Source organism: Micromys minutus, assembly GCF_963924665.1.
Source record: "Micromys minutus genome assembly, chromosome: 29".
NCBI classification, from domain to species: Eukaryota; Metazoa; Chordata; class Mammalia; order Rodentia; family Muridae; genus Micromys; species Micromys minutus.
The window spans coordinates 19,215,309-19,239,488 of record NC_137964.1 but is presented as its reverse complement, the minus strand read 5'-3'; the positions used below and the strand labels follow the sequence as shown (position 1 = coordinate 19,239,488).

The window sequence follows — 24,180 nt, the reverse complement described above, 5'->3', positions numbered from 1 at the left end:
ATGGAGTGATGTTCTGTTTCAAAAGGCTAATAGGAGAAGAAAAAAGGACAAAATTAATGAGAATAAAACTTTAAGCTGGATATGGAGTTTACTTGGATTTGGGAGGTAAAGGATGGAGAATCGGGAGTTCAAAGTCATCTTTTGCTACATAGTTCAAGGCCAACCTGGGCTACATGTAACTGTCTTTTTAAAAAAATTAACAAGTTTAATAAAATAAAACTTCAAGAATTTTTTAAATATTTATTTATTTTATTTATGAGCACACTGTAGCTGTCCTCAGACACATCAGAAGAGAGTTTCAGATCCCACACAGATGGTTGTGAGCCACCATGTGGTTGATGGGAATTGAACTCAGGACTTCTGGAAGAGCAGTCAGTGAGTGCTCTTAAGGCTGAGCCATCTCTCCAGCCCCAAACTTCAAGAATTTAAAAGTGGAGGTAAAATGTACACAGCAAAGCTTACTTAATAGTTGTCTTTTGTGAGTAAGTTTTGTTTTGATTTGAAAGGTCACATGCAGCCAAAGCTTTCCTGACCTTCCTGCCTTTGGAGTGCTGAGATTACACCCATGTGCTCCACATCTAGCTGAAAGGCTTATTTACTTTATACAATGCTTCTGACTCCATCTATTGTACAACTTTTGAATTCTGTACCTTGCTCTTTTTATTTAGTACTTAAAATAACATAAAAAGATACCATCATTCAGAGCCAGTTTCTGAGGTTAAAAAGTTGATAGCTGAGGTTCATTATTCAATCAACCATTTTGACTGTCAAGTTGTTTGTCAGAATAGCTTATGTCAGAATGCTCTTTGAAGCCTGATTTCATTGTGTGTTTCTCCTTTATCAGGCATCAAGCAGAAAGGCAGGCTTGTATCCCCAGCCTCTCAACCCTGCTCAATAGTTTTTTCTATGGGCTTATCCAGTTCTGAGCCTGTCCTCAATATCTACCTCTTTCTCCCTACACAATCTTACACAGCGCACTCATGTACATTAAAAAAGGCAACAACAACAAACAACAACAAAAGCCCCAGAACAGTGGGACTGTAGTGGTGTGCTCCTTTAATCAGAGCACTTGGGGGGCAGAGGCAGATGGATCTCTCTGAGTTTGAGGCCATCCTGGTCTACAAAAAGGGAGTTTCCGGACAACCAGACTACACAAAGAAACTGTGTTAAAACACATAAAACTACAACAAAAATACCCAGAACAGGTCATCTTTCTTAATATTGGAAAGGAATTAACTTCTGGTTATTTTTCTGGTTATGTATTAAAAAGGATAGACTGATTTAAAAAAAAATATTTGCTTACTTCTAAAGTTTGTTTTTCTTCTGTGTTGTTGTTAAGTGAAGAAATCCAAGACACTATGAAGGAGAGAGTTCAGTATCAGACATGAAAGTGGAGCAAATGTCAGGAAAAAGAGGAAAGTCATTGGTCAGGCATTGTAGAGAGGACATATTGGGTTGAGTAAGACAGAGGCTTTAGATGTGAAGCAAAGGCATCACTATTTGATTTGGAATATTCTATCTAGCAAGAGTAGGAAAACTAGGATGGATTAGTCTTCAAAAGGAAAACTGTGTGATAAGACAACCTGACAAATGTGACTTAAGGGAGAAAGGGTTTATTCCAGTTTATAGTCTGCAGGAACTTGAAGCATCAGGCATGCTTTATTTGCAAACAGGGAGCAATGGGTCCCTGAGTTCAGCTTACTCTACATTTTACATAGATCAGGGACTGGTCCAACCTCAGTTCAAATGGATCTTCACACACTAATCAACATAATCAAGAGGATCCCTCACAGGCATGCTCAGGGGCTCATGTTCCAGGAAAGTCTAAATCCTGTGATGCTGACCATACTCATCATACTTTGCTACCTTAGAAAGCAGCAAACAGGGCTAGTGAGATGGATGGCTCAGGGAGTAAAGGTACCTGATGATCTAAGTTCAATTCCTGGAACTCACACAGTCAAAGTGGAGAACTGACTCCGGCTAATTGTTCTCTGACATCCACATATATGCCTCTCCCCATAAATAAGTAGTAAAGAGGAAAGAGAAGAAATCAGAAAACTAGCTGTGTATAGTGGCCTTGTCCTATAATGCCAGCAGTTGGATGTGTAAGAGATGAAGAGCCTCTCAAAGTGGGGGCTAGTGTTACAGTGTGAGCCTACCTCAAAGAACAAGTCACATATTACGGTGAGCAACTGTAAAGGTAGTGAGTTCCCATTGGGCCAGAGCCACCAAGCCCAGAAAACTAGCTCAGGTGGTGTAGTGTGCTGCCTAGGCATTGCAATGCCCTTAGTCCTGTTCGCAACACTAAAAGAAAAAGAAACTAGAAACTAGAAACTAGACAGCTGTTAGTAGGCATACAAGATTGCAGTTTGTAGGTACTAGGTAACATTGGCTAGAGATCTCTGAGAGAAAGGAGGCAAACCTGAGTTCTCTGGTTGTCCCAGTTCATAAGGAAGATGTTTGCAGGCTGCAAAATGAAACGACCTCAAATAAAGTTTGGTGCTCTTAACTTGGTTGGGAAGCTAGACATAAAAGTTGGGTAGAGTAGGAGAAGGGGAAGAAAATTTGGAGGTAGATTACTTAAGAGAAAAGATATAGAGAACTCTAGACAGGCCAAGGGTCTTAGTTTGGGCGAGCACTGATCTGCACTTGTTTGAGAGGGAGCAACTTCAGCACTCGGAAAGCTGTAGGAAGAGTGATCCAGGACCTCACACAGCATTGGACATAGACTGTCTCTACTAGCCAGAGTATTTGCAGGTCATCAAAGGGTATGGATGGCCCTGGGGATGAGGCTAACTCAGCCCTAATTAAAGGCTGTGCTGCACCCATCCTTCAGTACAGAAGCAGTTTTGAAGACTGATCCCAAGAAACACTGTGTGCCAAAACAAAAACCTAGAACTCAGAAGAGAAAACAGTGTTTTAGCATTTAGAATTACCAAGCACAGAAGGAACCAGGGAAATGTGCTTCAAATGAGGAGAAAAATCAGTCTCAGAGATAACACATTGGAATTAAGACCTTGAAACAATTAATGTTTTTGTTTGTTTGTTTTTGTTTGAGAGGGTAGAAGAAATGGATAACACATGGGGATAAGAATTTATATTTTATATAGATAAAATCTTTAGAGGTGGAAAAGAACACAGATGAAGGAGACACCTGTAAACCAGTGAACTTGAAGCTGTAACAATTTAAGCAGAAATGAGATGTTAGAAAATTGGAAATAATAATAATAAATCATTGGGCACTATAGCAGGGGCAACAGTTTAAGAGAAAAACGGTCTAACATATGCATCTGGAGCCCCCAAAAGAATTAAGAATTAAGTGTAAAACATTTGTAAGTGAGATCAAGGAAATTACAGACGAACAGATTCCAAAAAGCTCAATTCCAAAAAGCTCAACAGAAAGGTGACCACACCAAGACACAGCCAGGGCCTTGTGCCAAGCAAGAACTTCACTACTGAGCTTTTGTTTCTTTAGATTGTATCTGCTCTGTACTTTCCTTTGCTGTTTTAAACTTGTCAAGACATGCTTTTTAGGTGGGATAGTTTTTAAAAGATGAGGTTCCACTTTGTGTTTCTTAAACTAGCCTTGAATTTGTTGACTTAAGTCTTGATCCCACCCCGGCCTCCCAAATGCCTAGGACTAGACACATCACCAAGCTCAGGTTGAACAGTCTTCCATCTCTCTAAAGACTTCCCAGATCTTTTGGTTACTTTCTCACTTTATGATGATTTACAGAGAAGTAGATGTCCCCAAAACATTAATTTTTTATTTTTTAAGATGTATTTAACATGTTTTATGAGTATGAATGTTTTTCCTGTGTGAATATCTGGTACCAGCAGAGTCCAGAAGAGAGTTTCAAGTACCCTCAAGGTGGAATTATCAGCAGTTGTAATAAGGCATTTGACATGGGTACTGGGAATCAAACCCGGATCCTCTGCTAGGGCAGTGCACACACACTCTTTACTGCCATCTTTCCAGCCCCCGTAGTCTGTGTTTTTCTGAGAAGCCAGAAAGAAATTCCTTTCTTTTTACTTTTTGTTTTTTGTGTTTTAAAACAAAGTTTTTCTGTGTAGTCCTGGCTCTCCTGGAACTCTCTCTGTAGACCAAGCTGGTCTTTAAACTCATAAAAATCCACCTGCCTCTGCCTCCTAAGTGTTGAGATTAAAGATGTGTGCTATCACCACCTGGCTTAGAAGGAATTTTATGCAGAGTGGGAATTTAGGGTGTTTTGGGGTAATAGGGGATTTTCATCTATGAGTAAAATGAATTACACCTGGGTTGAATGGAATACACTTGTAAACCCAACCATAGGAAGGCTGAAGCAGGAGGATTGCTGTGAGAGTTTAAGGCCTATTTCTGCTAAAGTTTGAGGCTAGCCTCGACTAGCAAGGTCCTACATAAACCTCTTGCCTGAGAGAAAGATTACAGAGCAAAGCTTAAGCTAAGACTTGATACCAGGGACATTCTCATTCATACCCACCCCGCCCAACACCTCCTGTAGTGCTAAGTAGATGTCTTATGTAGGTGTGACATTGAACGAGTGTTAAGTTTACTCACAGTGAATTCTTTGAAGCAGAGTGGGAGTGACAGGAAAATGTTCCACCCTACACCTCAGTCTAGAGTACCAGAGGTCTCACTGAAAAGTCATCCCTGAAACCAGCTTTTGATTTCCTCCCTCATACCTGAACTTACTCATAGTGCAGTATTCCGACATCCTTTTCCTGGTAGCTAGCTTGAAAGAGCCTACAGAGCTGCATTCTCATCCCAGCAGAAGCCTCCATTGCTTCTTGACTGTCATTGCTGCTTGATGAACTAATTATCCTCAGCTTTTGTTTTTAAAGGTTTATTTATTTTTTATATGTGAATACACTGTAGCTGTCCTAAGACACACCAAAAGAGGGCATAAGCTCCTATTACAGACAGTTGTGAGCCACCGTGTGGTTGCTGGGAATTGAACTCAGGACCTCTGGGAGAGCAGTTAATGTACAGGGTCCCCAATGGAGGAGTTAGAGAAAGGATTGAAGAAACTGAAGGGGTTTGCAAGCCCATAAGAACAATAGTACCAACCAACCCGAGCTCCCAGGGACTAAACCACTATCCAAAGAGTAGAAATGGATGGACCCATGGCTCCAGCTGCATATGTTGGGCATCAATGGGAATAGAATCCCTTGGTCCTGTCAAGGCTTGATGTCCCAGTGTAGGGGAATGTCAGGGCGTGAAGGTGGGAGGGGGTGGGAAGGTGGGGGGGTACCCTCATAGAATCAGGGGGAAGGGAGGGGATGGAATGGAGGTGTATGGAAGGGAAACTGGGAAAGGTGATAACATTTGAAATGTAAAATGTTTAAAAAAAAAAAAAAAGAACAGTCAGTGTTCTTAACTGCCGAGTCATTTCTCCAGCCCCATCCTCAGATCTTTGAGCCAGATGGTTAATTATTTGAATTAAAATGTACTTAAACTTTAGGGAGTCTAGGTGTAACAGAACATTCTGGTATTTCCAAAGACAATTTGTTAGCAGTTTGACATAGTTAGGTTTTGTTTTGGAGAGGACGGGTAAAGTGGCTCAGTTTGTAAAGTGCTTGCCACAGAAAAGGCTGGTGGAGACCTGTCTGTAATCCCAGCACTGGGAAGGCAGAGCTTGGAAGATCCCTTGAATTTGCCAGTCTAGCCAGTTAAGGAGCTCTAGCATCAGTTCAAGACCCCATCTCAAAAAAACATCTAGAGGGTTGGTTGAGGAAGATGTCTCACGGCAGCCTCTGCCTCCACAGGCACCTAGCACATACACATAAAGGTTTCGGGTTTTCATTAGTCTCTTCTTCACCAGTCTCTATGGCCACAATGCTAGATTAAATAGGAATCACTGCGTCCCGGTTCTGCTTTTATTACTTAACCAGGGTAACTGTGTGAGACTACTAATTTGCTGGTTTGTGAAGGCCATACATTTAAATATTGACATGGATAAAAATATGCTCCTGTAAACTTCACATTTCTAATTTTTCAATATTAAAATTTCAAATTACTTGACGTGTTAACATAATCTCAAGCGATAGTGATTTATTCAGAATTTTATCCATACATAATTTAGTGACCATCTGAAGACTCATGTAGTTTCTTATGGCTAGCCCAGTATTTCTCAAACTGTGGTGAAGTTTGTAAAATTTCTAGTTGGGGGCAGTTAAGAGCAGAGGACCCAGGCCCAGTTCCCAGCACTTATATGGTGCCTCACAAAAATCTGTAACTATAGTTCTTGGGAATCTATCACCTCCTTTTCCAATCCTCTCTGGCACCAGACAACACTTGTGGGTGCACAGACATACATATAGGCAAACACTCATAAACTAAATCTAATACAGATTTTAATTTCTAATCCAGGGGCTGGGTGAAGGTTGGGGATAGCTCGGGGTATAGTGATTGTCGGGCAAGCATGAGTACTTGAATTCAACCCCCAATACCCACATAAAAAGGCTGCTGTGTGGTGAGCTTTTGTCAGCTCAGTGTTGGGAAGGCAGAGACCATCAAATTCCTGGGACTCCTGCTAGACAGATAATCAGAAAGTGTTGGGTTCCAGTGAGAGACTGTCTAAAAAATGAAAAAGCAAGGTTGACAAGCATCTGAAGAGCAAAGCTTGAGGTTGATCTCTGACCTCCCCCCCACAAGCATGTGTATGTGTGTGTACCCCACTCATGTGAACATGCACTATACACACAAAAATACTAATTCCCAATCCATTGTGTTTATAAAATGAATCACTGAAAACTGGACAGAGTCACATGCATAGTTATTTTGCAATTAAAAAACTACAGAATAGCAGTACTTTGTACAAATACTATTTCATCAACAGTTAAAAGGTTTCTTAAATTTTTTATGTTTTGTTTTTGTGACTATAATATAATTATGTCATTTCACCCTTCCCTTTCCTCTCTCCCCATTCACTCCTTGCAATAGTTAAAGATGGCATCTGACAGCTGAGAGTGCCTCTGGTTGGTCATCCAAGTGCATTACCACTCTTGGATGACAGCTTACTTGGCAGTGCTTTAATAATCCTCACAAGTCCCAAACCACTATTAGCAAGTTCTGTTATAGGATTGGGAGAAGAGACCTTGACAGTTGGAGTCTATTCAGAGTACTTATTCTGAGTTTTATACAAAAGAAAGTAATATCATGACCTCTAATGCAGCCTCATCTTTGAACAGTTCCTAGAGTTTATGGCACGAGTAAAGTAACTTTAGACACAACTAGATCTAGTTCTTACTACAAATAAATAAATCTTATTAGCTGGAGAAGTTAAGTTTGAATTTATAAGGTGGTGATAATCTGTGAGAAGCATTTTTCAGAGCCTTTTCTTTCCCTGGAAGTTTCTAGCTATTTAAAAACTCTTTTTGTTGTTTTTGTACATTTTAATTTTATATGGAGGTCAGGAGGCACCATGTGCCATAGCACTCCTGTGAAGTCAGAAGACAGCTTTCTGGACTCAGTTCTCTTCTACCATGTGTATCCTGAGAATCAAACTCAAATCATCTGGATTGGTGGCAGGTGCTTTTACTTGTATTATTCAGGGTTCTCTGGAGGACTTTCAGATTCATTGGGATTAATATAACACAGTACATATGTGTATACTAAAGAATTTAAATCATCTTGCATTAAAACAACAACAGTTGAATCACACCCCAGAGACTCAGAACCTGTTAGTTGCCCAGGCTTTTAAACTTGTGTTCTGTTTTTTGAGACCAGGTGTCTGCATAGCCCTGGCTGTTTTGGAATTCCTTGTTCCAGGTTGACCTCCAATGCAGAGATCCAACTGCCTCTGGAGGAATTGCAGTTGCCTCCTGAGTGCTCTAGACCTAAGGGCATGGGCCACCAACCACATCAGGCTTGTTCATTTTTGAGGTTTTGTGAGTGACTCAGCACCCAGAGCAGACCTACAATAACAGTCTCTCACTGGTCAGCTTAGTGTTGCCGAATCCACAAAGCTATCTATGCCTGAGCTCTTACAGTTTGGTGTGGAAAATCTGAAAGGTTCCTGGAGAGCCACTGGCCCTTAGTCCACAAGAGAAGCCTAGAAATACTGGTTCTGATATCAGTGAAGGAATCAGCAGCAGTGACAAGGCACATCAATTCCTTGGTAAGAAAGAAGGCCAAGCAAGCAAAAGGTGAGCAGTCTCCGTCAGCCACAGCCTTTCCGTCTGTGCTGCTGGGGACACTCTCAGGTGAGGCTTCTGGAAGTTGGCATTAAAACCAGCCATAATATAATACTTGCAGGGCCATTTTGAAAGTCCCTTGTTGGGCTGGAGAGTTGGGCCAGTAGTTAAGAACACTGACTGGTCTTCCAGAGGTCCTGAGTTCAAATCCCAGCAACCACATGGTGGCTCACAACCATCTGTTAAGGAATCTGATGTCCTCTTCTGGTGTGTCCGAAGACAGTAGCAGCGCACTCACATACATAAAATAAATAAACAAATAAATAAATAAATCTTTTTTTAAAAAAAAAGAAAGTCCCTTGTTTTCACTCTTAAACTCTTGTCCACTGAGGAAAAAGTATTGAGATCTCTAGAACTGATGATAGGAGACAAACTAGAACCAACTTTTTATTTGTTTGAGACACTGTCTTACTGTCTAGTACCTGACTGGCCTGGGACTCAATTTGTAGATTGGACTGGCCTTGAACTCACAGATTTGACTGCCACTGAGTGTTGGGGTATAAAAAAGTATAAAAATAAGTTCAAGTTGGGTGGTGTTGGTTCACACAGAAGCAGGCAGATCACTGTGAGTTTGAGGCCAGCTTGGTCTACAGAGCAAACCCTAGGACAGCCAGGAAACCCTGTTAACGTATGTGTGTGGGAGGACCCAAAAAACTCAAAATGTAATTATTTTAGAAGAATATTAGGTAAAGCTAGGAGTAAAATTCAGAAATAGAGCACTCTGTGTTCTGTCCCCAGGCCTTCCATTAAAAATTAGGTAGGGGACGGGGCATCTGGAGATTATTCAGGGGTTAAGAGCACTGAACACTCTTCAGAGGATCTCAGTTCATTTTCCAGTACCACATGATCACTGACAACCATCTGTACCTCTAGTTGCAGGGGATATAAGGTCCTCTTCTGGACTTCAAGGGCACTGCATACATGTAGAACACAAACCAAAACACGCATACACACGTGAAATAAAACTAATGACATCTCAAACATTAAAAATAAACAAAGGGTGCTGACCACTGCACCTGGCTCCAAGTAAATTAAAAAATCCAGCCTCAGTGCCAACCTTGGTTGTTCTTCGGGCACAATCCACTTTGATTTTTAAGACAGGGTTTTCCCATTGGCCTGGATGGACCAGGAAGGCCAGGGTAGCCAGCCAGGGAACCCCAGGGATTCTTATACATCACTAGTTTGGGGTTACAAGTGTACATCACCACTCCTGGCTTTTGCTTGGGTGCTGATGAACCAAACCCAGGTAGGTTCTCATGTTTGTAGCAAGTACTTTTACCAACTGAGCTACCTCACTAACACACACAAAACACACACACGCACCAGTTTTGTTCCCCCCACCAGGCAGAGCACCATGTTGTTAGTCTTTCACCATCACTCTGGGCACTGAGGCTGAGTTTTTGGGAGGATCAACACTTTGTCTTTGTCTGCTAGGATGTTTCTTCCAGCCTCTTCCGGGTTGCTGCTGCTAGTGCAATATGCCAGTGTTGGTTTGTCCGTCCATAAGTAAAATGTATCTCTCTGGTTGAATTAGTGTTAAATTGTAATTTAAACAGCATAACAGCATGTGGCTGTAATCCCACTACTCAGGAATTGGAGGCAAGAAAGATTGCCTTTAGTTTTAGGCCAGCAATATAACAAGTACCAGGCTAGCCAGGGCTACATAGCAAAACTCAAAAACAGAAAGGAAAAATGCTAAAATAAATAAGTCTGCCAGCTGTGGTGATGTGCTCCTTTAATAGCAGCACCCGGGAGGCAGAGGTAGGCAGCACTCTTGAGTTTGAAGTCTTCCTAGTCTATGTGATGGGTTCCTGACCATCAGGGGCTGCATAATGAGACATTAAATACTACATGGTGAGGTCTTTTCTTCCCAATTTGCTTTATCATCCATATCTTTTCTTTATATGGAGAGTTCCTGTAGGGAGATGGCTCGGTGAACAAAGTGTTTGCTATGCAAGCTGGAACTGAGTTTAGACCCTCAGCACCCATGCAAAATGGAGGTCGGGGACGTCGTGACAAGTAGATTCTTGAGGCTCAGTGGTGGGGCATGGTGCTATACTCCTTTAACCCCAGGAATCTGCCTCTAGAGGAAATTACTGTCGGGCTTTCTCCCAACAGCTTTCTCCCTCTAGCACTATAATTTAGTTTTTTATGAAGATGATGGGGCTGGAGAGATGGTTCAACAGTTAGGAGCACTGACTACTACTCTTCCAGAGGTCCTGAGTTCAAATCCTAGCAAGCACATAATGGTGTACAACCATCTGTAATGGGATCTGATGTCCTCTTCTGGTGTGTCTGAGGACAGCTACAGTGTACTTATATATAATAAATCTTTTTTAAAAGTTTAAGGTAAGGATATAGGTGCTTTTGCAATATTCCTTTAGCAAATGAATATTCATACAACTGTTCCTTTAGTAGTTAAGACAATACAGCATTAAACTCCATGGAAACAGTTGCATATAAAAGATAGCGCTGTCCAGAGACATTTATGGAGTGAAACTCAGCCAGGCATGATGACTCATACCTGTAATCCCCGTGCTTGGGACACTGAGGTAGGGAGGTTGTCACAAGTTTAACATAGCCTTAACATAGCTTACTTAGCTCTAGGCCAGTATAGACTAAAAAATAAATAAATAATTAGAGCCCATAAGAAATGAGTGGGTGAAATGACTTTCAAGTTTGTCCAGAATGTTTCTCAGCCAGTGTGTGTGTGTGTGTGTACACATATGTACAGGACAGTACTTATTTTTTTACTTATGTGTGTTTGCGTATATACACCACAGAATTATTTGGAAGTCAAGGGACTTGTAGTAATCAGTTCTTTCCATTCACCGTGTGTGGGTCCCAGGGATAGAACTCAGGCTCAGGTTGCCAAGCTTCGCAGCAAGTGCCTTTAACCACTGAACCATCTCCATACATAGCTCCACCTTCATTCTGACATAAAGTCTCTCACATACTGATTTGGTTAGGTTGTCTAGGTAGCTAGCCGCAGGAATTCGTTTGTTGGGGCTCTCTCCCCTAGGTGCCACCACATCTACCATTTTACATAGATTCTTGGGCTTGAACTCAGATCTCCTTGGCAAACACTTTACCCTATGAGCCATTCCCCATCCCTGCAGGCAGGTTTGAGGAAATAGCCACAGCATCCATTTCAGTACCTATAGGAAGTGCATTTAAATTTCAGGGCTAATTAAAGGGAAAGCCACCTAGATCTAGAATCTCTTGAGGAAACTTAGTGTTCTAATGTTGCTTGGGTGTTGTTTTATTGAAATGTGCATATGAGAACATCTGAACGCAAAGTTTGACAAATGTAACAAGAACAGTTGTGGTTTATGTCAACAGGAGCATAAGCCACCAAAGTCCTATGCCACGTGTTCACCCTTGCCATCGCTGAGGCTGAGTCATATGTCAGCTGTTGATTGATAGCTATTAATTTATCAAAGGTTATTGTTGCTGTTATAAGTCTCCTGACTCTAAAATACCACCCATATCCTGACTACCACCGAATTTATCTCTAGCTTACACTGCCAGTTTATACTTATCTCTCATCTCTCCATAGCTGCTGAAGGCGGTGTAAACCTGTATCCAATACTGAGTTTCTGGTCATATTCTCCTTCCTAGCTTTTCGGCCTAGCTGCTCAAGTCCAAGTCCTCAGTGTCATGTTGTGTCATTTTTTGTGTCATACTGCATGGTCCATCTGTGAGCAAGTTGTGGGAGCTGCACCTTTCAGCTAGCCTGCATCTCATTTCTCAGTACTTGGCTGCAGCAGCTGCACACTCTGCTGAGACTCCTTCAGTGGTGATTAACTGGGCATCTTATTGCTGCTGTCTCCTTCCAGTCTGCTTTCAGTATTGAAGCTAGAATGCCTTTTAAAATAAACTTTTTAATTATTTCACTTACTTATTTACTTATTTTTTTTGAAAGAGGTCTCACTATGTAGTTCTAGCTGACCTCAGACTTGCCATGTAGACCATGCTGGCCTCAAACCTAGAGATCTACCTGCCTCTGCTTTCTGAGTGCTGGGATTAAAGATGTACACCACTACTCTGTGATTATGTTTCTCTTACTGTTTTTATTTATACATTTTATGTATTTTTATGTGTATGGGTATTTTGCCTATTGTATGTTTGTGAACCATATGTATGTCTGGTGTTTGAGAAGGCCAGAAGAAGGAGTCATGTCAGATGCCCTGGGATTGGAGCTATAGACAGTTGTGAGCTGTTGTGTGGCCACTGGGATGCAAATCCAGGACCTCTGGTAACCACTGAGCTGTTCTCCAGCCCCCACTTTGTGCGTCGGGGGAGTGCTGGGAGTGCATGTTAGTTCCACGCCTAAGGAGGCCAGGGAGCATTACCGACAGTTGTGAGCCACCTGACCGTGGGTGCTGGGAACTGAACACAGTTTATACTCTTTTAGCAGCTGGATCATCTTTCAGCCCCCTAGAATGCTTTTGATTTTTTGGACACAGATCCTCACTATGTAGGATCCTCACTAAGTTGAGGCTGGCCTCAACTTCTCATACTCCTCCTCAGCCTGACAAGTCCTAGGATTATAGAGGTATACAACAAGACCTATTTCAAAATGACCTTTAATACACACTGACATAAAGCCAGGCATGGTGGAGCACACCTTTAATCCCTGCACTAAGGAGGCAGAGAGGCGAGACAAAGGCAGGCAAAAATCTGAGTTCAAGGTCATCTTGGTTTACATAATGATTCTAGGCCAGGCAGGGTTACACAGATCTTTTTTAAAAAAGCAAAATAAGGGCTGGAGAGATGACTCAGTGGTTAAGAGCACTAATTGCTCTTCTAGAGGTCCTGAGTTCAATTCCCCGAAACCACATGGTGGCTCACAACCATCTGTAAAGGAATCTGATGCTCTTTTCTGAGTTTTCTGAAGACAGCTACAGTGTGCTCATATAAATAAAATAAATATTTTTTTTAAGGAAAAAAAAAGCAAAACAACAAGAGAAAACAAAAAAACAAGTTCTTCCCTCCCCCCTTTTATGTTCCATCCATACTGGTTCCTTGACTATTTTTCAGACAAGATTTGTGTGTTGTTTACTTATGGGTGTATATATGTTAATGGCATGTTTGTCAGTCAGAGGACTACTTTTGAGGGTTGGTTCTCTCCACCAAAGTAAGTCCTGAGAATTGAACTCAGGCTGTCAGGCTTGGTGACAAAAGGCTTTTACCCTCTGAGCTGTCTTACTGGTCCTAATTTTTTTAAAAATATATTAATATTATATATAGATATGCATATGTGATGTGTTCAGGGATGGTTGTGGAGTTCCATGCCATGGCACACATGTGGAGGTCAAAGAACATTATAGAGTCGGTTATGTAGGTTCTAGGGGGTTGAACTCAAGTTATTACATGTATGTAATTACCCATATATGCAATAGACACTGATGTGCAAACTTGAAATCATTCAATCTATATCTGGGAGTCAGTGCTACAGCTTAAATAGGAGATCTATTTCTACTTGATTATTTTTGTTGGTGTTTAGACACAGAGTTTCTTTCTTTCTCTCTTTTTTTTTTTTTTAAACCCAGGCTGTCCTAGGACTCACTGTGTAGCTCAGGTTAGCCTCAAACTTATGATCCTCCTTTTGCTTCAGCTCCCAGAGTGCTGGAATTACAGATATCCACCCCAGCCCCAGCTCCTTTTGTTGAATGCAGTCTTAGCCTCACTGCATTTGACAAGTCCTTACTAGTGATTTCACTTTACCAAGTGCTGACCTGGAATGTCCCACCCCGTTCTTGTCCAATCCTGAAGGTAATGTACTTGGTAATATTTTTTCCTTTCCTTTTTCTTTTTGGCCGTAACTAGAATGTAAGTCCCATGAGGGCTGCCTCTCAGGTGCTTCATCTCAGGTGTTCTACTCCATTGCTCACTAAGTATTTGGTGGGTGAAAGAATTCCTGCATGTAATGGATCTTGCTTTGTGTATTTGAAATGTGTAAGTCTGGGTAATAAAGTCCTCTATAGCTCTCAGTTCCAAGATTGGGATGTTGGAATTGTCTCAATGTGACTGTGAAGGGGTTTTGTTCTGTTGCTTGGACATGAGTTCCTTTAAACCAGCATGATTCAGTCATTCATTCCTATTCTCAGACATAATTCCCTTTTTGTATTTAGGAAGCACTGTCATTCTGGGTTAAAGCTGAAGTATCTTGGGGTTTTTATTTAGTTACTGTTGATTTACTTGTATTGCCTTATTAAGTTGGATTTTATTACTTTTTTAAAGTAAGATTTTAGGTTGAATGAAAATGTATAGTGGAATGTAAAATACCAGTTTTACTTTGGAAGCAGGATTCTAGAAGAGACCTATGGTTTCTGATACTCCCCCCGCATTCAAAATTCAGGGTGTGTCTCCTAATGCAGACCCTGGTAAAATTAAAATGTCCAGCCCTGTCTGGCTTGAATACAGCTATGGAATGGACCACATGAGTAGTTTTCAGCTGCTGCACTTAGTAGTGGCTGCAGACTTTGCTGATGGTCACAGCCAAGGGTGGGAAATGGAGTGAGTGGAGGCCAGGGAGCCTAAGCACAGTAATGCAAGACGGCCCTACAACTGAGAACTATGTAGTTGGAAATGTCTACAGGTGACTGAACGGAGAGAGGCTTTACTCTTGCAAATGCTAATACTGTCAGTAAAGAAAGCGTGTGCCCACCTCAGGAAAAGAGAAAGTGGCCCTGGAGAGTCGTAGGTGGAAATACAGAGCTTTTAGGAATATTTGTATTAAACCATCAGTTTAATTCAGGCACAGTACAGAAATTTAACGTTTGGCCTTCCCCTTGCACAAATCAGTCATGGAACAAAAATGTTTTGTCAACATAATTGATTATGGAATTGGATAACATTTTCAAATAATTTTACATTTAAAAAATTAGGGAATCGCAAATATAGGGTTACTGGTTTTCCTTATTTTACAGATGGGGTCGAGGATTTGGTCTTTTGGGTTCCATTTTTGGAAAAGATGGTGTATTAAACCAGCCAAACAGTGTCTTTGGACTTATATTTTATATACTACAGTTATTACTTGGTAAGTATTGATACAGACATACAGAAATAAGCTTGTTATACACATTTAGTGCTTGTGTCTTCCTAGTGTGTCTTCCTAGTAAAAAGCATGTGCTAATATTAGAGAACCACAAGGGCCCAGCAGTTTTGTATTGTGAAGTGTGAGTCACTGCTTTTAATCATGTGGTGACCTTAGTATCAGTGGACACTTAGTCATGGCTAGTAGTGTGTCATGATGTCCAGAGATTGAGCCCCGTTCATGGGAATTATTACTCTAGTCTTCCCTGTAAGCTTGTTTTTAAAGTTGTATCTGACTATAGCCATCCTAAAGTATCACATCTTAAGAAAACAGCAGTAGTAAGCTGCCATAATTCAGCACGTCCATGTATCTACTGTTTTCTGTCTTGTGGGTCTTCTGCTTGTCCCTTTGGTGCTGGAATCAAACCCAGTACTGGACAACTGAGCTGCATCCTCAGCCCTGCCTTTTGCTAGAAGAAAAAGAAAACAACAACAACAAACTTGTATAGCCTCTTATTTTCAATATTATTGTCCTAAGTGTCTGTGGAAATCTCAGGGTCACATTTTTACTCAACAATGCCATGGGGATCCATTTTCTTTAAAGCACCTTTTCTTTCTTAATTATTTCCCTGAAAGAAATTTCCAGGCAAGTGGGGGGGGGGGATTTTTTTTTAAATGAATTTTAACAGTTATTGCCAAATCGTTCCCCTCTTCCAATCGTCCAGTCTCCATCTAATGTCCATTTTGGAAGTGTTTGGTTTGTTGTTGTTGTTGTTTTGTTTTTTTGTCAAATTTTCTAGTTGTCAAGTATCAGTAGCCGCCATTTACTGTTATCATACTTTATGTTCTTTACTGCCCAACAAGTTTATTTGTAGTAATCCTTTGAAGCGTTAGTTTTGTGGTGGGCCTTGTGCTCCCACCTGTGCTTTGCAATTCAGCTGTTAATATATTATTCTATTGTTTGTCAGCTTTTCTGTGCAGTGGTTGGTTACCCAAGTCTGGAGTTGCCTTGCTGGGATTCATATTTGGAGTATGACTTTTTAAAAAAAGTATTATCAAGGTTGCCCAAATCCGAGTGTACGTATTTATCCTGCAGAAATAGGAAGGTGTAGACATGATACTCAAGCTAGTGCAGTTTCAAACAGCGAGCTACTACTCCTGGGGGCTCAGCAGCAAGCACTAGCTGAGCTAGTGGAGGCATCTCCATCTTAGAAAGTTGTGTATAGCATTAAAGAAGTTAGTGTGAAGAGATTAAGGTTCAGTAAAACAAGCAAAAAATGGAGTTTAAAGATAAGGGTAATCATGCAAAAGCAGAGAAAAAAAGTTCATGTGGGAGACCAAAGTGAGGAGGGTTTGCATTTATAGTACTAAAGCATTGGCTCCATTTCACGTGCAAGTCCCTAGTCCCATCCTAGGCATTATTTCCACTCACATTTGCTGACTTTAGTTTCCACGTGCCTTCGTAATGCCAGCTCTTCTGAGTCATCCAACACGTTCAGAGCTTGCCACCTCAGTCCCTTGTAGACTGTTTGACAGTCATCATTAGAAATTTATTTTTTCCCATATAGTTGAAATGTTAAAAAAAAAAAAAAAAACCAAGCTGCTATGTGGTGAAGGGAATCCCATCTCAGATCCACTTCATCTGATCGCCTTTGCCCCCACCCCGCCTCCACCCCAGCAATGGTTCTGGAGTTAGTTTTTTAATAGATAAGAAAATGCAAACATGTGGTCTTAAGTTTTCTTTACTCTCAAAATATAAAAAGCAAATGCTGTGTTCCCTGTCCTTCCTACAGCTTATTTTTTTCCTTTTCCCATTTTTAACCCCTCCCAAACTGATCGACTTTAGTGCTATTCTTATATGGAATGGATACATTAAATGGTTTTGCTTTTGTTTTTTCTGGTTAATGTTATTACAACTATAGGTACTCTATTGTTACAATAATGGTACATTATAAATTCCACAATTTTCCCACAAATCACAAGTACCTGCATACAGTTAGTACAACAGCAGCGCTCACAGGGCATTCTGAATACCTTGTCACAGTTCATAGAGTCAAGCTTCATCTAAGCTCCCTCACAGCAGACTTAAGAGGTAGTAGGAGCAGAGAAAAACACAGTAAACAGTTCACACGTCATTGTATGTATGTAGAGTTTGCTTGCTGTTCAGGGAGTTGAACTTCACAGCCTTGTGCATCTAGGTGACAAGAGATCTGCTCTTGAGCTACACCTCTAGCCTACAAGTATCATTTTTCAAAATATTTACGTACATATCTGCAGTGTCCGGAACCATTCCTAGCCTTGACTGTCCTTAGATTCACAGACGTTCTCCTGCCATAGCCTCCTGAGTACTGGATTATGGAGTGGATAAAGTTATTAGTTATGGGCACTAATTATTGAGGCTCAGATTTTGAGCATAGACGAGTGGAGTGCTGTTTGAGTGAATTTGACATCATCTAGGCTTCTCTGGCCCATTAGCAATTAGATAGGTCAGGAGTTTAATATGCTCTTGCCCTTTCTGACCTTGAAAATCAATGTGTATAGTATTTGTGTTGCTGGCATTAGGGAGTTATAGGACAGTGTGTATGAAGGTAGTAAAGACTCCAGACACTTTTGTCTTGAGCCATGGCTTTTAATACCTGTCTATTTTCCTCCTTGAGACAGGGCCTTACTATGTATGCAGGCAGGTCTCCAGTCTGAGCCTTCTGCCTCAGCCCCAGGGTGCTGGGATTATAGACATATGCCACCATACCCGCTCCAACTGCCCTTTTGCCTGATGAGTTTTGATGCAGATGTGGCTTACTGGTCTGGTTTACTTTCCCTTCTCCACCAGTTAGCCATTCGAAAATGTCAACACGTTCTCTCTTTTTTTTTCTCTTCAGCACAGTGTATGCAAGGGGATCACCTGGTCTGGCTTTTTGGTAAATTTGATCTAAACATGAAAGGCAGCATCTCCCCAGATAGGGAAGCTGTAGTGAAGTGACAAGAGTGGACCTAACCCACTACGTGGCTTGGAAGGAAAGCTGCTGCCCTCGTTCCTGTGCTCATTAGGAGACTGCACCAGCATCTTGGCTCCATGTGATCAAGAGCTTGCATAGTTCATGTGCACAGTTTCCTGTGCAATAAAAACAGATCAGAACCCCGGCAGCTATGAAACTATCCTGTCAGTAAAATTCAGCCTGTTTAGTGCTAAAACAGATGGGCAGTGTTTGCACTCTGTTTTCTTTCACAGTCAAGAAGGTAAGGTCAGTATTGATACACTGCTTCCAGCCACAGCCTGTCACTTGTCAGTGGAAAAGCTTCTGTCTAGGCCCAGCCCCTGACCCAGCCATTGTCTCTCTTTTGCAGGCATGACAGCCAGCGCAGTTGCAGCTCTGGTCCTCATGACCTCCTCCATCGTGTCCGTGGTGGGCTCTTTGTACCTGGCCTACATTCTGTACTTTGTGCTGAAGGAGTTTTGCATCATCTGCGTCACCACATATGTGCTGAACTTCCTCCTCCTCATCATCAATTACAAACGACTAGTTTACTTGAATGAGGCCTGGAAGCGCCAGCTGCAGCCTAAGGACGACTGACGGCCAGCGGGTCTCCACCTGACCGTCTCACTTCTTCATTAAGTTTATTTTGCAAGGTTTTTTTTTTAATTCACAACAGACACTTTCCCTGAGAATCTTAAACTGATTTTTTAAAAATATTGTAAATTAGAAGGGGCCCTAGCTATTTCCTGTGTCAGTCTTCATTTTAAATTCGGATACAAAAAAGGATACGCCGAGCCAATCAAAGACAAGCTTTAACTTTACCTTGAAGATGTTTCTGAGATACTAAAATGTAGCCCTAGCCCCCCCCCCCCCCCCCCGTCCTCAACCGTAAAGTGAGCAGCCATTGCTAGTAATTCTTTAATGTGTATAAATTCAATTTCAGGTATAACAAATGTGATCATGAACATAAAAATATTTTAGAATAGATACTGTATTAAATATTGCCATGTTTACAATATGTAATATGTTTTTAGCCGATGGATTTAAACCTGTAGATTCAATTAGAGTCCATTCGTGTGATATTTGTAAATAAAGGTAGAAACATTGGATCCACCCCTGCAGAACTTACTGTACAGTTTAGGTGAAGCATAGGGAGGAATTGTCAGCTCACCGTGACTGATGAACAGTGGAGATAGTAGGCGCAAACAGGATCTTGGGAAATGTGCTGTCAGCCCTGGTGCAGTACTGACAGCAGAAACAGGGTGGTCGGTTCCCTTCCATTTCCCACTCTGAGAGAAAGAAACTAAGTCTGAACATCCAAGCCAAGCTTGACTAGTCAGAACTGGATGGATCGTAACTGTACCTTTTAATTCCAAGGCTCTCAGGACACTGATGGTGGGAAGTGGATGTAGTCTTTGGAGAAAAACTGAAACCACTATGGCATTTCTGGGCAAAGCCTCTTGAACAGTAGCTGACCTCTCAATATACGTGTTTCCTTGATTCCGGTGCCAGTCAGCTCAGCAGTATTAGACTGAAGTAGGCACAAGCCAAGTGCTCTGAGGTCGGTCCATAGTGTTTCCCCTTGTCGTTTCTCTTGCACTAAGGATTGTCAGTAAGTGTTTCAGAATCACATACTGAATTTGTAAATCTTAGGGCTGTTGTGAGGAACTGTTTGCTGACTCAGAAGAAACACAACATGTAGAAAGACCTGGAAGAGAAACGTGGAAACTTTGTCCCACTCCGGTAGCCACACAGAAGCAGTGAGAAGAAACCCAAGGTGATCTGAATAACCCGATGGCATGGCAACTGTGTTTCTCTGGTTAGCATCTTAAAGGAGATGTTAAAAGTGCCTTCTGTCTTAAATCTCAAACCAAATCATTCTGTGTGTTGAACTGGGGCAGAAGAATCCCTCCTTTCCTTCCTTACCACGAAGCAGAGAACTTGCATTCTACCAGAAGGGTCTGTGCGGCCATTTTATTCCTCGGGTTGAGAAGTGGCAGTGTTGTTTATGATTTGGTTCATATGTTAAAAAATAGGCAACTAGACAGCAAATTCTGAGCAGTTGACGACCTTCAGTCTTAACTGATGCACCATAGGATTTCTGGCCCTGGGGCAGGTATAAAATAGGAATTGTAAAGCTCTTTTAGGAGGTTCTGACCAGTGTCTTAAAGACAGCTTAAGTCGGATCGGATCGCATCAAAGGTGTTTCCCCATGAATGTGAACATTTCCATGACTATCTTACTATGTACACACTGCTGTTGTCTTCTGAAGTAGTTAAAGAAGAACGTCTAGAAAGTACTGAATGGTATTTATGGTAAACCAAGTCCTCATTCGAGAACTGTACAGTGAGGTCATCTCATAGCCCTGTGTCCAGGTCTCCCAAGGCAGTGGAATGGCTAATGGCTAAACTTCTGCTACTTACATATCAAATAAGGCTCTGCTAAACATGTCCCTTGGGCCCCAATTCCAAATGACCTTGTCTGACTTTTATCACTCAGAGTGGCAGTAAAGCTTGTCTTGACATTACAGATGTCTCCAACCCTTACTCAAAATGTGAGAGAGTTCTACCCACCAGACCCTTCAAGGCTTCCCTTTGCTTTCCTAAGTCTTGGGAGTACCACCATTATTGATTGTATGAATTGTTTGTTTGTTTGTTTGTTACATTCCTGTGATCTAATAGAATGAATACCCCCTTCTCACTGAGAGTTAACAGGTGCTGTTGCAAAAACAGCATTTGCCAACCCGTGTGCTCATGCTTGCCTGTGGTCCCATTACTTGGGATATAGATGCAGGATGATCAGGATTCAAGGTCATCCCTTGACTACATAAGCAAAATAGAGACCAGCATTAGCTACAGGAGACCCTATCTTTAAAGTAAATTTTTTTAAAAATTTTTTTTTTATTGGCTAAAATATATGTTCTCTGTAAGTGAGCCTGTTGCGTTTCATTGGATAGTTTTGCCCTGAGGGAATTCGGGCTTCTCTCTGTACCTTCTATTAAACCCAGTGGAATGGGGAAGAAAACACTGTTATAAAACTGCTAATATTGTTCTGTTTCAGGCTGCGTTGCGTGTTTAAACACTGAAGAAGCAGGGTTTGGCCATACCTAGCAATACACACCTTAAATCCCAGCACTTGGGGAGCAGAGGCAGATGGATCTCAGAGGTTTAGGCCTCCCTGGCCTAGATAATGAGTCCCAGGACAGCCAGGTTATTTAGTGAAACCCTGACTCAAAAGCCTACCCACAAAATAATAATAAACACTGCTGTTGGCTTAGAATAAATACAGAGGGCAGACGAAGGGGAAGGTGATTCCTACAGTAATTCTGTGCTTCATGGTTTTGAAGCGATGCACAACAAAGGAAGCCGCACTTCATAGCAACAAGATTTGAGGGAGTAAGAAAAGTTCTGGTTAGGTATGTTCTAGGGCCTATGATTGGCTTGTGCGATTTCCCTTGGTCCTTCCACACAGCTAGTTTCTGTCAGGGAGGGTACACTTCTGGTACAACTCAGGTTTAAGTTGCACTAGCTGTATGCCAAGAATTATTTTTACTTTGTCTATGTAGCCTCTCCTTAAGCTCTTTTATTGTGGTTGTTGTTTTGTTTTGCTTTGCTTTTAAAGAGACACATGATCTTTTTCTGTAGCCCAGGTTGACCTAGAACTCAGTACAGAGCCCAGGCTGGCTTCAAACTTGACATTCCTATTACCTTAGCCTCCCAAGTGCTAGGATGCGTGGTTCAAATTCATTATACATAAGGAATGGTGAAAAGCACTGACTTTTTTCATGTAAAGAGACTAGTTGGGGGGGGTCTGGGCAGGTGGCTTAGCAGGTAAGAGCACTTGCCATTCTTACAGAGGACCCAGCTTTGGCTCCAACCACCCACATGTCTACTTAACAGTCTTTATCTGCAACTCCAGTTCCTGGGGATCTGACACCCTCTTCTGGCCCCCAAGGGCACTGCATACATATGGTGCATAGACGTACATGAAGGCAAAACACCCATATACATATGAAAGTATTTGCTTCCTATGCATTTGGTACCTATGCTGTAAGATATGGGACAATAAAATTAATATTGTTGCTTTTTGTTTTTTTATTTATAATTATAGTCAAAAACTTAAAGTGCAGCCAGGCATGGTAGCACATACCTATAATCCCAGCACTTGGGAACTAGAGGCAGGAAGACCAGAAGTTCAAGAGCAATCTGGGCTATTTTGAGACCTGTCTCTAGAAAAGCAAAACCTCAAGACACAACAACTGCAGCAGTTACTTGCTAAGCTCCAGTGGTTCCACCAGCTGATTCTGATGGATACTGGCAGGTGGTTGGTGACCTGTGCTTAAAATTTGTCAGAAAAATGTCAGCCAAGTTCCCCACTGTCATGTCCAGGAATCTGTTTGGGGCTATGAACCTCACCCACTCTGTTTTCTTCCAACGCATATTCATCAGTGTACCCTGCCCCTCTCCACCTTTTAGCATTTTACGAAGTACATTTATGAATCCTAATTTTGTGCGAATAGCCCTGAGTCAAAACGAGCAAGAGTAGGGTTCTAGACAATGTGACCAAACACCCTCCTTTAAAGAATTGGCCCAGGAGAGGTGAAATATTACGAGGCTGTATTGAGCGTGGCCCAGATAATAGGTGTATATGACTTGTGAAGTATGCTCCATCTAAAATACTACTCCTGCCTCGAAAGCTCCTGAGTAAACATTCAGGTAAAAAGGAGTTCATTGGGAAGATTCCCTCTTTAATATAGATAGAAATATTCTTTATCAGAGATTTAGGATACCATTTTGCTAACTGGTAAATAAAAACATGTAAATATGTAAGAATGTTTATTTGTTGCACATAACTTTTTTGGTATAAAATAAATGTAGACATTACCTGTGGATATTGTGCTGCCATCATTCTTCCTTCAGCGTGGAGTCTTCAGAAAATGAATCCAGATAAGACACAGTTTAGAGTCAGGGAGGACTGGAGTATCGGTGGTGCTGAAACCCCATCCCTACAGGTACTAACTTAGAGCTTTTCTCTGAAATCCTTATTCAGATGTCTCAGGGCCTATACGTTCCTGGATTCCTGTGGGTTTATTACACATGTGATTGTCAAGAATCTATGGCAGGGCTGGATGCTGCGGTGGCTTAGGCTTTTAATCACAGCAGAGGCAGACATAGCCCGATCTACATAATTTCTAGGACAGCCAGAGTTACTTGATGAGACCCTGTCTCAATAAAAATAAAAATCAATGAGAGTGGAGAGAGAAAGGACCCAGGTTCAGTTCCCAGCACCCACATGGTGACTCATAACCACCTGTAAGTATAGCTCCAGGAGTGAAACAGAAGCAGAGGACACAGCTCAGTAGGAGAGCTTTTGTTTAGCAGGCTAAGTTTAATTCCTAAAAGAAAAAAGGAGAAGGAAAAAGGGACAGGGTGTGTGTGTGTGTGTGTGTGTGCCTGATAGATACTGGTGACACTTGCCTAACATCCCAGTCCCTGGGAGACAGAAGTCAAAGGATCAGGAGTTGGAGGCCAGCCTAGGCTGTGTCACACCGTCTCAAAAAACAACAGAGGATTGCTTAGCAGTTAAAAACATTGGCTGTTCTTTGTGAGGACCTATGGTTGACTCTTAGCACCAATGTAGCATTCCACAATCATCTGTAACTAGTTCCTGGGAATCTTATGGCCTCCATAGGAACCAGGCATGTAAAATACAGAGGTGTCCAGACATACATGTAGGCAAAACACCTATATACATAAAAGGGGTGGGGCAAGTTTTCCTACAGAGTTCTCAATAGAGGTTACATCTATAAACAAGATGAGTTCATTTGAAATCAAACTTATCCATCCTGAAAAAGTGACATGTTCTGCATGAAACTTTAGGACTTGGATTGGGGATCCGGTCCTGTTAATAGTTTGCATGGGTGAATGTGTAAGGCCTGGGGTTTGATATAAACTGGGAGGGATAGTAC

The 24,180-nt window shown here is 41.6% G+C and overlaps 1 protein-coding gene across 1 annotated transcript in view; it reads left to right on the top strand.

Moving 5' to 3' along the window:
* Positions 1-23,103, top strand: part of VKORC1L1 (vitamin K epoxide reductase complex subunit 1 like 1) — a 45,817-nt gene extending 22,714 nt beyond the window's left edge. Inside the window, exons 2-3 of the mRNA XM_080940769.1 lie at positions 15,132-15,241; positions 18,583-23,103. Coding sequence (XP_080796895.1) covers positions 15,132-15,241; positions 18,583-18,809 — 337 coding nt within the window. The 3' untranslated portion in view covers positions 18,810-23,103. The remainder of the gene's footprint in view (positions 1-15,131; positions 15,242-18,582) is intronic.
* Positions 23,104-24,180: the final 1,077 nt, after the last annotated feature.